The 14,850-nt window shown below is 36.8% G+C and overlaps 1 protein-coding gene across 1 annotated transcript in view; it reads left to right on the forward strand.

The window, feature by feature from the left end:
* The window catches only part of LOC306850381 (WD repeat-containing and planar cell polarity effector protein fritz homolog), a 55,404-nt gene that overhangs the window by 19,067 nt on the left and 21,487 nt on the right, over positions 1–14,850 (forward strand). Inside the window, 7 exon segments of the mRNA XM_079385983.1 lie at positions 2,746–2,828; positions 3,881–3,925; positions 7,132–7,182; positions 9,279–9,349; positions 9,713–9,772; positions 10,964–11,078; positions 13,303–13,439. Of these exon segments, the coding sequence (XP_079242109.1) occupies positions 2,768–2,828; positions 3,881–3,925; positions 7,132–7,182; positions 9,279–9,349; positions 9,713–9,772; positions 10,964–11,078; positions 13,303–13,439 (540 nt within the window). The 5' untranslated portion in view covers positions 2,746–2,767.

Below are 14,850 nucleotides of genomic sequence, written 5' to 3' on the forward strand. Positions count from 1 at the left end.
TTGTCCTCTTTGACTGGTTGGATGGAAATGGTGTTTATTTGCAAATGTTAATGCGATAGTTTCCAACTTTGGATGGAAACATAGCTATTCTCTGCCTACACACACCTGAAACAAAGCAGAGAAACAATTACTAGGAACTCTCAGACAGCCAATTAAACAATCAATCACAATTTCTGGAAAAGCCATTTCAAAAACACTCAGCATTGAAAAACTCAAAGCTGTGCTTCAGTGTGTGGGGTAGAGGGGTTGTGTTTGTCCCACTGGCTGACCTCTCTTTTGTTCTTCCCCAGATCAGTAAATACTGCTTCTTAATTTGCTCACGCACAGCACAATGAAAGCCCATTAACGCATGCAAATGTGCGGCCACTTCAGCAGCTTGCCACGGCCGGCCGGCGCTGCTGTGTTCACGACACTGTGGCATCTGCAGCACGGCATTCTGGGACGTGCCCGCTGACTCTGTGAACGAGCGCGCAGGGAGCGCTGTGTCTCCAATGAGTGCCAGGAAGGGAGTGTGCGCTGTGTTTTGATAAGCGGTTTTGCTAATTTGCCATTCAGGTCATTCTCATGTCTTAATTTGGGTGGAACAATGAGATGAATTGTCTCTTTTTGTTTCACTCCAAGTGCTTCTCCAGCCTGTGTTGTGGAGTGCAGCCTTGCGTCACCCTGATGCCAAAAATAAAGATGCAATTCTGTCTCATTTTCTAGCTTATCGTGGCCGTTTTGAGACAGGGTCATCAAAAATGAGCCTTCTGCCTGACTGTCCATCTCAAAGTGTGAATTGAAGCTTCTTCCCTCTGTGGAGAAATTGGGTTTCTGTCGGGAGAGAGAGAAAGAGCTGACTCGCTCTAAAAGCTAGCGAGAAGATGAAAGAATCCTCTTATGTCAGTAAACTTGTTAAGAGGCTGTGCTGGGGACAGCGTTTTCCCAACACTTTTTTTTTTTTTTTTGGTTTAGTGTTATTTTATGTTTGTGGTAAATTTATTTATTTATTTATTTATTTAGGAAAGTGGCAGAATTTTTTGCCCCTCTCTCTTTCTCTTTCTCCCTCTCCCCCTCTGTTAACCCAGGCCTCGAGATAAGACTTGGCATGCTCAGCGCTAACCCTGTGACACAGACAGAAAGCAGAGATGCTGCTCTTCCTTCAATATGACATTAGATTTAATTTTTTCTGCAACCTTTAGCCATCCAAACAGGTCACATGGATGGATAGATGTCTAGACCAAGGATATTTGAAAGTTGTTCGGTCTCAGTCAAACTCCATGTTTCTGCTGAAGCTGTGCCATAAGCCATGAACTACGGTGCTCATATGGGTGTTGCAGGTTTGTGTCCGGCCTGCAACATCTCACTGTGATTCTCTATCACTGACTGCTGAAAGTGTTAACTTTTTGATATATTGAGAGTTAATTGAATTAACATTTCTGATATTTCATGCCACATTGCCATATACTGTTTTTACTGTATGTAGCTAAATTATTGCCTTTAATTCAGTACTTACAGTTAACCTTTAGGATTTAAACACTGCTGTAGAAGCCCCATCCTCACATCTCAGCATTTTTAATCAACTGAAAGACTCCTTTTTTTAAAGTTTGAATGTACCAATGTTAACACTTTTGATTATATTAATTTCACTGGTAAATGGCATAGTTCACCTTCAATTGTTCCTCATTGACTTGCATTGTGTTTTTTATTTTTTATTATTATTTCCATACTATGGAAGTCAATGGGGGCCAGCAACTGAAAGTGAACTATCCCTTTAAATTTCTATACATCTTTGTCTAAATGAATTCAAAATATAAATGCTAAATGAATTTAGGCATCACAGCATTTATATTCTACAATATAAAAAAAATGATCATTATGAGATTTGCTAAGGATTACATGTAACAGTGTTATTAAATTATTCGTTTTTAAAAAAGATTAACTTTAAATGAGCAAAGGTAATATAAATGTAAAACAACAGAGGAAATGAAAATGCACAATTAAATAATCAGTATCGACCAATGCAATTCATAAAAAATAAAAAAACTCAACATCAGCTGATAACCAATGTGGTATCAATATATTGTGCATCCTTAGATAAAATTGCCAAATTAATAAAGGCTATTCTAATTTAGTATTTGACTAATTTATTTAATTTTTTAGACATGTCATTTCATATCATCTGTAGCTGGCTGGAATGAATATACAGTTATTTTTAAATGCCATCTGTCTGAGAAAGAAAGAGTGTGTTGTAGCCCACTAGTTCAGAGAGTTGTCGCAGTGTGTGTGTGGAGGAGACAGAGGTGTGTTCACCTTGTTGAGATGTGCAGAGGTGTTCCACACTGTGCTGACACCTGGCACAGAGCTCTGGCTCAAACCCAGACACACAGCAGGAGCGAGTGTGTGTGTTTGAAAAAACAGAGTGTGTGAGTGGTGTGACAGTCTGGTGTGTGTGCCAGCATGTTGTGTCAGTAAGCACCCTTGAGATGCATATTTTTATCTGTGTAGAGGATTCATCCTTTTTCATTTCCTTTAAGTTGATGTGTTTTTTGCATGTGTATGAACTCAAATCGCTCCTCTTTTTTAGTGTGGACCAAAGGTGCCAAAAACTAGTTACACTCTGAAAACAATCCTCCCTATCTCTGCAGCTCTCTTGAGGTCTCTGTGGTGATATGAAAGAGACAGTGCAGGGCTCTTGTTGCATATCTCCGCTATTGTTCTGTCTGCCCTTCCTCTTTCTCACTGGCTCTCTCCCTGTTTGGACAGACTCCTGTTTGAGTTCGATCAGATGTCGTTCTGCCTGGCGGAGCTGCACTTGTGGTCCTTCAGGAACAGCCTGAAAGTCCCAGGTAATTAAAACACACCAAAAGTCTCTCTTTCACACATTTGGTTACCTCTTGTATGTGTATTACTGCTATCTTCCCTTTGTCGCCTTCTTTTCTTCTCATTAAATGCACCTGTACACCTCTGTCTGACTTTGTCTTGTGTAATAACGAATATTAGTTCTTTCAGAGCTGGTTAAACTGCTGTGTCACACACTTATGGTGGTTGTTATTACACCAGAGCGGTTAGTTATTTTACTAGAGACATTCTGTGGCCTGTAATTAAATTGATGTCATCCTTAATTATAGCTTTTAAGAGACAGTTTGTGATAAATACCTCATAACACACAACATTTCAATTTGTCGTGCCATTCTTTTTGTTCTTTACTTGTTCTTTATAGCTAAAATCCTCACATCCTCCGCTCTTTTTGTAACCTTTTTTGCACGTTTGTTCCTTTTTTGCGCTTTGATTTTTCTTCTTGGCTGTTCTGATGTACTGTAAGTGTGTGTAAGAGCAATTTGTATTTTCTTTTTCTCACAGACGAGGCCAGTTATCAGTTATTTGGAAAATCCTGTGATAACATGTTGTCGTGGATTATATGCATGCATGTTTGTGTACATGTGTTTTATTGTGTTCTGCAATCTGTGTGCGAGTATTTGTATGTGATTGCAGCTCTATCGCCTGTAGCCAGACCTCCTGACCCATATACTGAGTGACAGAGAGAGAGAGGGAATGAAATGAATGAAAACTTTAAAAATTATGCATCAACATGGATGGATGGGTGGATGGAAATGGTGTAGTCCATGTTTATTTGTTATACCATGTCAGAGGTACACAGTCCATGAAGAGTCCATCTTTAAATCTAATGCAAAGTCAAACATTCCAGGTGCTCACAGCTCTCTTAGAAATCCAGTTTTCTTTGACATTGCTTAAAGGACATTTTGTCTACTGCAGCCAAAAGTGCAAAACTCCTCACTATATTTTGTATTAGACGGTAGGTGTTTTTTGCTAACAAACTCAATGTTTTATTTTGTATTTAGATGAAACCATTTCCTCCTTTTTATATCCCTTTTCACAGATACAGATATTGGCACATACCAGCTCTATGAAAAAGGAGAACCAGGTATGCATCACCTTGTGTCTTTATTAAATATATAATTAAATCATTCACATTTCTTATTTCTAAAGTTTGATCATAACTTTTTTTTTAATGTGTCAGATAAAATTTTCATTATAGACCTTAATCAGGATAATGGCATATTTAATTTTTGACAGGAATGAAAATGAGGAAGGAAGAAAAAATAACGTATACTTCAGTCTTCCTGTCTGAACCACAGTATTTTTGCATACATTTCTCTTGAATCCTAACTGAAATTCACTAAATGACGCTTCAGTGTAGTGGTGGGCGATCTGACGATTTTATATCATGATCGATCTTAAAGACATCGACAATCTACTTTTCAAGTGAATCGTAGAGATGGTGATCTTTTACGTCTTCGTACAAATGCTAAAACTATAACGATAACTGCCTACTAGATCACTGCGACTAGCCAATTTATGTCACGCGTCTCTATAATGTGTCTTTCATGCGTGATGACGTATTTGAAAACAATTCAATGTGAGCTGATGAGCAATGTATACTTGGGGGTTCATGCGTGCATAAACGCTCTAATATACACAAAAACATGTTAAAAGGTCTGTCTTGGCAAGTATTTATGTAAAGACGGTCAGTTATGCTTTAAGTGAACATAAACAGATGGGAAGGAAATCAGATGTCTGTCAGTATATTAGATCCAGGCATTCAGTCTTAAAGAGACAGCAGCCTAAAAAACCTACTGCTATCTGTGTCATTAATGTTAATCAAACAAAAAATCACTCACTTCTCTTGACTGAATCACTTTATAACTTTAATAAGGATCAATGTATATTGTTAGTTAAACTCAGGCTTTAAAGACCCTTTTGACAACAGATTGTTTCATGCAATACTGTTTTTTTTGTGTGTGTTTTTTTAATTGTACAAGTCATAGGCTTTTTAATTATTACAAGTCATAATTTACTCATGTGATTGTTACTCAACACCAGACACACATTGAATCTTCGCTAACAAAACACACATCATTCACAAAGTTCTACAAACCCCCTTTTAATCCTCTTTTAGTTTTTTTTAATTGATTATTTGATTTAATTATACTTTCAGCAACCAAAATTCATGCAGTACTATCAGCTGTACTTTAATATTTTAATTTTTCAGATTTGGCCCTAAAATAAGCTTAGCAGAAGCCTGCAGTCACGTGTCTGCCTTCTCATCACTGTTACAGATGCTCTCTAAATGCTTCTGGGCAAATGAAGTGCTACCAAGTTTCTTGATGAAGTTTTTTAACATGTCGCAGATTAAATATTTAATAATCCTGACACCTCATGAGAGGACACAGCCGGCTCTGAAACGTGAAAAGCTTATTGATTTAAACAATAACAAATTTATGTTATTAATTTTTAATACTTCAGACTTGAGACTTAAAAGGTTTTGTTTGTTCAGTTGTTTTATCTATGAAAAACACAAATGCTTTGATGTTATAAAAACCTTCAGATGGTTAAAGTCTCATTGATTTGAAGAATCAAGAATTGAGGGGAGCGTAATAGTGGAGTGTTAGTTTATTTCTCATACCAACTGTTTATTAATAACAGAGATCAGTCTTAGATAAGTCTTAATGTTAAAACTGTAAAACAGTATACAAACATCATTAATAAAAATATATTTTTTTAGTGTGTGTTCATGATTGTAATGAAATCATTACATTATAACAATTGATTTGTGATTTATGACTCACCTGATTCATGACTAAGCTGTAGTGCATAGTTTATACATTATAGAGCCACACTATAAAATTGAATATTCCCAGAAATTGAGTTTGTTTGATTGCGGTACCTGCTGTTTCTCACGGCCTCCAGCAGAGGGCGAAGGAGACCCATGCTTCTTTGAGGAAGGGGGCTTTTTCCACCCCTCTATCCCGTAGCAGATGTGTGTGTCTGGGGCAGGCAGGGGCAGAATGGCCCTTATGTGATTAGCAGCAGTAATCCTGGAGCTGTCCAGCAGGTCCAGGCCTCCAGCAGAGAGAGGCAGGACTCCTGTAGAGCAAGGCAGAGAAGGGGGCCGTCTGGCTGGGCCGCTGAGGGCTGGAGATCTGGGATTCTGGGGTGAGATGGGGCTTAAGGTATGGTACTATAGCACGGTGGAGAGAGAGCGTGCTGACAAAGCAGGAGTTTGGTCTTGCCCTCAGTCATTTCCGTCTGTCGGCATACCTGTTCCTCTCACTGTATGAGTCACTGTTTTACTCGTTCTGACAAACACACACATTGGGGCGAGATGACAACTGAGTGACCATATGCTGAGAAAGACACTTTACACACACATGGGTATTGCTCAAACTATGGGCACTTTTACATGCCAGGGATTGATTTCTTTTTTCTTGTTACATTAAAAATTTCTCTGAAATGTCTTACCATTCCTTCATTTGTTTTGCTACTTTTTTGTTTTGTTTTTATTTACAGATTTTATAGTTTTAACCTAACCCAGAGACAGACATTCAATCTTAAAAAAAATATACTATTATATGTTAAACACTGTAATAGTAAAAAAAACACACATAAACCATTTTAATATCATTGCTTTATCCCAAATTTAGTTTTAAACATTTTACAAGCCAAAAAATAAAATATCATTAGATAACTAATGAAAAGGTTTTTTAATGGTTTTAAACTTGTAGCAACATCCAGCAATTAATTATGTATGTAGTAATTTTCATTATAACATACAGTTCTACCACTAAAATTTTATTAAAAATGAGTGTACTTGATTACCAAGTAGACAAACGTGTCAGTTGAGAGCAATAAGGAGCCATCAAGGAAAATGTCATTTATGTTAAATAGCAGTACTTTAATTGCGTGTTTTTCCCAGTAAAAGTGTTATTTTGTTAAATAATGCAAAAGTGTAAAAATATTATTTAATTGTGTAATTTAGTGTCTCAGCTAGCATTAGCAGGACAAAGGATTCTGCATTTTATTACAAAAATATTTCAAATGTAATTTCCATCACAGAAAGCTATAAACGCAATACTTGATTTGAAATGCGATGGAAATGACACTGTGGTGGAAGTGAGTTTGTGAGTTTCTGTGCTTCTGTGATATTGTTAGTGTGTGAAAAGTATGTTTTAACTGAGTTTACTTTCTCCCCAGAGACAAAACATCTACGTATGCACATGCAATTCACTTGTGCATCCTTTCTAAAGATTAAAAAAAATCATTAAATTTTTTTTTTTCTTCTTTGTGCAGCCTCTTCTACAGATCAGCATTACTACAATGAGAAACAGCAGTTTGCAGACAGTAAGTAATCCATCATCAAACAATTAACCTTCGTGTCAATGATCATATTAGCTCATTATTTAAGAACATTGGTTTGCATGTTACTGAAGCAACACTCATCCTATTCCTAATTTAAATTGTGCTTCAGATGCCTGGGAAATGAAGTGCCCCATTAGTGCAAATCTGACAAATATTAAACATCACTCCATTTTCCCTCCACTTCTTTAACCCTCATGAGCCTGACGCAACATTAATGAAAAACACTGCATAACGCTGCAAGTCACGATGATGGAAAATGTGATGGTGATTTATCAAGCTTTTGTACAGGAAATGTATATTTATAGCAATTCTCCAGACCTCATTAAGGTCTTCAACAGCCGGCCCTTACAAAAAGTGTTTTGTTGATGCGATGGTACAGTGTTGTATTGAATGATAGCTGCTGTATATCCATGTACCATGGATCTCCAAAGTATGAAGAATACAGTGATGTTACCATGGTATGTCCAAAAAACATTTAACCATTGAACAATTACAGAGTTTTTCTTTGCTTTTGAGTTTTTGTATTTGTTTTAAGACAAGTACAGCTTCATTCTGCCCCTTTTAATTTAGATTATTATAAGACTGACTCTCTTTTTCAGTTGAGTTATGATGTTGTCAGATGTTCATTGCCAGTATGGCCAGTGTCTTCCCACTGTAATGGCCAGTTACCTCCTACCCACTCACCCTGCTGGTGGGGTAACTCCCGTCGCCCTCGAGAGAAACACAAACACCCTTATCAGGAGACACAGACCCGTCCCCCTCTTGCCCCCGTCCTGCTCGTCTCCCACCCTCTCTCATTCATTTGCATTCATTTATTTCTGCATCCACTTACTCCTAAAAGGCAGGAGATGTTTCTTAATGGTGTAGAAATAATAATAAAAAAACTGATTGGATTTGATTACAGAATCTTTAAGAAAACAAATAACAGACCTCCTCCATTTCCGTGGGTCCCTGTCCCGGATGAACATATTAATGCATAAATGCAAACGCATACTCACAGATTGAACTCAGCCGAGAATTCTATTAACATTTCTTTCTCCTTTTTTTTCCCTTCGCTGGTTTGCTCCAGAGGGAAACAGGGACTGAGATCTAAGCGGAAATTTGGTGGGCTTTGTGAGCGGAACGAGGCATTTTGGAGTGCCGTATTTAATGTGTTTAATATGTTATGGTAACTTTGAGTTCTTCCCTCGGGTGACTGTGCTAACTCAGGGAGCGCTGATTGAATGAGACTGCGGCGTTACACTGAATTTAGCCTCTGTTGCGCTATTAGTTAATATTACGCTTTTAAATCCGTTCTGTCTACAACATGAGAGAAATCATGAAAGTAAATATTTTAGCTAATGAATATAGAGAAATGTTTTAAACATTAAAAGAAAGAGGAAGTTTTATCTACGCTTTGCATTGTAGATTCAGGGAAAATGTTTATTTTGGAGTTTTAGGTGTAAGAAATACAGAGTTTGCTTTAAAAAGGACTAAATTTTGCATAAAACGTGAATCCAAATGGGATTTTTTTTAGCTTATTTCATTAAATATTTTACAGTGGATGTAAATATGTACAAAATGTTCAAAATATAAGTTTTAACAATGTTAATAAAATTAGAATTTTTCATTTGAATTAAGTCTTAAAATATAAAAATCCACCATACATTTTTTTTTGCTTACTATATATTAATATTAAATATACCTTATTTATTATTGTTATTATTTAAAAAACTATAATAGTTTAGACTGGGTCAAATGAAGATAAAGCTTAAAAGACATTAGAAAATTATTAGTTAGGGTTAACTTTTTCAAATGTACTTATTTTCCTATTCATTCCTGTTTGAATGTGTCCCATTTGTTTGTACCCAAATCATCATCAGGATTGAATTGAGTGGATTTAACTCTTGTGCTGTCAGCTCAGATTCATTTGTAGAGTGACCTCAGGTGGAGCTGTATTTCAGGGTCAATCCTCTTCGCCCTTAAAAACCCACAAACACAAAAACACATTCTTTTGGTTGTCTTTTATTGCTTCTTTCTGGCCACAGATGACGTTGCATTTCATACCCATGTCTTCGTCCTCTCTTTCTGTCACTCAGGTCGGGGTTACCCATGGTTCCTTAGTAACCATCGCCCGGAAAAGCTGCGTGATGCCCTAAAGGAACTAGAGGTATTTGTTTACATTTCCTGCAGTCCGATTAACAAATAGGAGCATTCTCTGTCTTTCCCTCCTTTCATAAGGAAGGAGAAAATCCCCCCGACCTCTCTCGCTCGCTCTCTCTCAGCACCTGTGTGGGTGCCTCTCTGTCATCGTGGGGGATATTTGAGGGGGATGATTGGGACTGTGAGCTGACTCTCTCTCTCTGCCTCTGGCTCTCTCACACAAACCTAGCTTTGTTCAGTCCGACTCGGGCTCATTTTTGCTGCCTCTCCATATCTGAAACTGGAAACATCCTTCTAAACCTGACCCTGAAAACGCTCAGACGGCATCCACTCATTCCTACTACACATTCTCTGTCTCTCTTTCTCTCAGGAGCTGCTGCAGTCATGCCCAGTCATGAGTGTCAGATGGAGAAGCAAACAGTGCTGTCAGGTACCTTACCCAGCATGCACCAGTACCCAGCAGGCATCAGGCCTTCTTGGCATGAGTTGGCTCGTGTAGCAGAGGTCAGGCAATGAGCATATGCAGGCTGTTTGTGTCAAATACTCCTGGGGAATTTATCTCTGGGATCAAAAAGATTCCCTTCCCAAGCACATCACTGTAGCCCAGTGGTTTTCTGCTGAATAAGGATGGATTCTTCAGCCACATGCGCACACATTTTCGGCACCGAAAGTGCTTGATTTCGGCCGTTTGAAAAGGTCAGGGAGACCAAACCTTGTTCGTTTTTTTTTTTTTGGTGGTCAGACATGGTTTTTCCCGCATAGCAGCAGAGTCTGATTGGAAGCTGTGACCTTTATCGCTTTATGACATGATATAGAGATGAAATTCCCCCTTATTTCAGTCAAAATGTTATCAACCAGCAATTTTTAAAGGGATATTTCACCTAAAAATTTTACATTTGCCATCATTTACTTTCATGTAATTCCAAACCTGTTTGATTTAATTTCTTCTGTGGAACACAAAAGAAGATATATTTCAGCTGTTTTTGTCCATATTATGGAAAGTTACCGGGACTCAAAACTTCTAGCCCTAAAAAGTGAAGGTCATTGAGGTGATTTATAAGTAGTGCTGCAGATTGTTTATAATTAGTTGCGGATTTCTATAGTTAATCACAGTTTAAAATTGTAATCATAATTATATTTTCAAATTGAATCTCCAAACTGATGTGAAAACAATTTGGGAATATTTGATATTTCAAATATTTTTATTGGCATAATTTTCCCTCAATTTCTTTTTTCTGGAGATAAAATGAGTAATTCCAGCCCATTACAGTATTATTTGAAATATTACATCAAATATGATGTCCAAACTTCTAATGCACCAATTATTGGTTCTTCATTGACGTTTGAAGTTTGTGTCACCATATTTGATATAGTTTTGTGTGCATCCGTTGATCAGTGTTTTGATTTGGAGCTTGAAATTTTTGACTTTCATAATGTTGATCCAAACAACTGAAACTTCCTTTGAAATATTTTCATTTGTGTTCCACAGAAGAAGGTAAGTTTTGGCAGAATATGAACCAATATTCATTTGTCTGTGTGAAATGTTACTTTGAATGTAATTTTCTGGATATTTATAGTCTGAAGCAGTGTGACTGTTGCGTTACTGTGTGTGTGTGTGTAGCTGCTGTTGAGATCAGGTGTGTTGGTGACCCTTACCCTGGGCGGAAATCAGGTCGAACGGGTGGCTATTGACAGAACGCTGGTGGGGCGACTACCTGCTGACACCATCAGCGATGGTGAGTAAAAACACACTTGCACACTACCCTTCCTCTCTCTTTTCTTTCTCTCCTCTTCTTGTCTCTTCCTCACTCTTTGCAGTTTCACTCACTGCTCATTTTCCCAGCATGGGCCTGGGTGGCATGCACACCCACAGGTCACGAACGCCAGTCCCTTCTGTTTCTTCCTCCTCCGTTGCTTCCAAAGGAAGTTCGAAAGGCACGGACACAAGCGCACACACACACACACACACACATGTACATGTCGAGGTTCCTTCTGAATCTGAGGAATTTGGCATACCTCCTTGTCTTATTTCTGGTTTGTGAAATTGGACACTATCCCAAATCTGCTAATTATTTTCTCATATCATGTATTGTTTAGGGCTTATATGGCTAATGCTCTCTGTGCCAGGTCTCTAGATACCTGACAAACCTCTCTCGCTCTCTTTCTCTCTCTCACTCTGTCAGCCCACCCCTTCCCTTTTCCTAGTAGCCCCCCATAGAGTGCCATTCAGGCCCCCAGAGCCCCTAATTACCAGAGTAATTATGTGTGTGTGTGTGTGTGTGTGTGTGTGTGTGTGTGAGAGAGAGAGAGTGTGTAAGGGTGGGGGTGCCAGAAGGGCTTCTGCATCTGTCACTTATTCAGTTAGTTTCACACACGCAGTCAGACCTGTTCTGGCCTTGATGAAGTTACTTTGTGAGTTCTGTAGTACAAAGAGAGAAATCAGAAACTTTGATTGGCCTTTGGTTGTGAAGGACACACATTTCTGACTCACGAATGATCTGTACTGCATCTGTAGCTGTTTCGTTAGTACAGTCACAGGTTAAGATGTTTTAAGGTGTATATGGACAGCCAAACAATGACAAGAGAGGTGTTTGGGAATATTTGTATAGTATAAGAAACTCCTACAGTGGTTTTAGGTAAAAACTATCTGAGATGCCCAAAACATAATGACCTAAATTTAAATATCAAAATATGCGGATTATTTGTGAGTCAGAAATGTGTCATCATCATCAAATATTGTATTATACCTTTCTAGAAATTAATATCACTGCTTGTAAGCGTTTTAGACAGTCCTGTAAACATGTTTTAAAGGAATGGAGTATTAACTAACTAAGCAGATTTAGAGGAATTTATCGATTTATTCTGGTTTAACCCGCTGCTCACATGTTCCAAAACCTGTATACTAGCCCCTGGACACAAATTTGGAAATTATTTTGGAAGGATTATCACGGAATCTTCCCCTTAATTTGGCCATGATTACTGAGCACTAATACATTAGTATGTTTTCTGGAATTTTTGTAATCTTTTAAAAGCATGCTGAGTATTCCATGTTTTTCTTTTTGTTTTATCTTTCAAAAGGAAAATATGTCATTTAAATAATCGGTATTAATTTGGTAGAGTGTATCGTTTACATTTAGCTTTTCCAAATCACTCTTGAGCCTCTTAAAGTGGCTAAACTAAAAACTGTCGTTTAAGCAAAAATTATTTCCAAAAATATGACCTTTTCAAATGCACAGTACATCAAATTCTAATGCACAGTTCATTCTAATGCACAGTACATCATTTTGCAAATGTGCATGTTTTCTTTGTTATTGAAGACTTGCTAAGGTAAAACTTGGTAAAACGATGGTAAACTTACTGCATTTAACACGCTATTCCTTTGAAATGAGCTCCCTTTTTATGCTTGAATGTGAGATGATTCATAATTACTGCAGAAGCGCTGATATTCCGTCTCTAATTGCTGTTAAGGTTGGAAATTCCAGCCCTGAATATCATCCTCAACTAAACCAGCTTCTCTGAATGGCTTGTATTAATTTTTCTGCCGTTTAATTGGTTTCATAAACAGATTAATTTTTTAGGAAGGGAAGGTTAATTGCTAATCACAGTGTGGAGAGCTTGTCAACAGTTTCACTGCAAGTGTCTCTCTTTAACATGAAAGCTGCATACCCTACAGGCTTTACAGTCTCTCTCTTTTGTGACTCCTTATTAGTCTCTTCAACTACTGCCCTGACTCAAACACTTATGGAAATTATTTGTTTTGTTCATTTCTGTATGTGTGGGTCAGACTTTACCTGTATTGTGGGGACCAAATGTCCTCTTCATGAAAGGTAGATAAAGAGTAAACAGAGCAAATTATATATTTTGAGAGAAATTTTGGGGGACGTTATTGTTTGAAAAAATGATCTCTAGCTATAAATGCAAAAAAAAAATGCACCTTTAACCTTTCTCTGTGGTTTTCAGCAGTGATTGGCGATCGCTTCCTGCTGTTCTCGCTGATGGAGAGGAGTCAGGTGTGTCAGGTTTACCTGAACAGGAAGAACCAGAGCTCACTTGAGCTAGCACGACACATGGAGAAACTCACAGCTGCAGAGATTACGGTAACACACACACACAAACACGCACATACATGCGCATATCTTTCAAGCACACATCTATTGAACACTCGCCCAAAGACATACACGCGCGCACACTCAATGCACACACATTAGCACATTTTAGGAGGAAAGGCAGCACAGCCTCTCCTGCTTTCAATTAAAAAGCTTTAATGAGGCTGGTCTGGCTCTTTCCACAGGGCTTTTAGCTCTAATAATTGCCTGGCTTTACTTGCTTTCTTTTACCGCTGGGACAGGTAACACTGTGATTACTGGAGCTCCTCTCTAATGCACACCTGTGGGGAACATCAGGTCCAAACATATAGCACTCCTCTCTTTATAGAGAGATCACATCCTGTATGACAGTACATCTCTATAAGCCTGACAAATGTGTTCTTCCCTCTGTCTCTATTTTTGTTAATTAAATTACAGAAACCTTCAAAAATTCGAAGGTATTTTTTATTTAAAAGGGAAGACAGTTGGATATCATTGTGTAATGGCTGTAATACTGTAATTGTTATGCATCATGTAAATATAAAAAAGGAAAAAAAATGCTTTTTTAAAACACAATATCATTTGAAATTTGAGAAGCATTAACTACACAAAGCAGTATGTGTGCTCATTACACACTGTTTTCCCACATCAAAGATCTTGCTAGAACCAGAGCAGAAGGAACCAAAATCATTTCTCTATTTAGAGATAAATTAAATTTGAAAGTGAAGATTTGCATTTACATTTATGCAGTTATTTCTGCATTGACAGATGCTTTTCTAAAAAAATAAAATAACATTTCATTTTTACGTTACATTTCCCTTAAGGTACACTACCATTCAAAAGTTTGGGGTCAGTAATATATATATATATATATATATATATATATATATATATATATATATATATATATATGTATATGTATATATATATGTATATGTATATGTATATATATGTGTATGTGTGTGTGTGTGTGTGTGTATATATATATATATATATATATATATATATATATATATATATATATATATATATATATATACACACACACACACACACACACACACACATACACATATATATACATATATATATATATACATATATATATATATATATATATATGTATATGTATATATATATGTATATGTATATATATGTGTGTGTGTGTGTGTATATATATATATATATATATATATATATATATATATATATATATATATATATATATATATATATATATATATATATATATATATATATATATATATATATAGTTTTAAGAAATTAATATTTTTATTTAGCAAAGATGCCTTAAATTGATCAAAAGGACATTGTTACAAAATATTTCAATTTTAAAATAAATGTACTTTTGAACAAAAAATCCTAAAATGTATCACAGTTTATACATAAAATATTAAGCAGC

This window comes from Barbus barbus (genome assembly GCF_936440315.1).
Source record: "Barbus barbus genome assembly, chromosome: 30".
Lineage (NCBI taxonomy): Eukaryota > Metazoa > Chordata > Actinopteri > Cypriniformes > Cyprinidae > Barbus > Barbus barbus.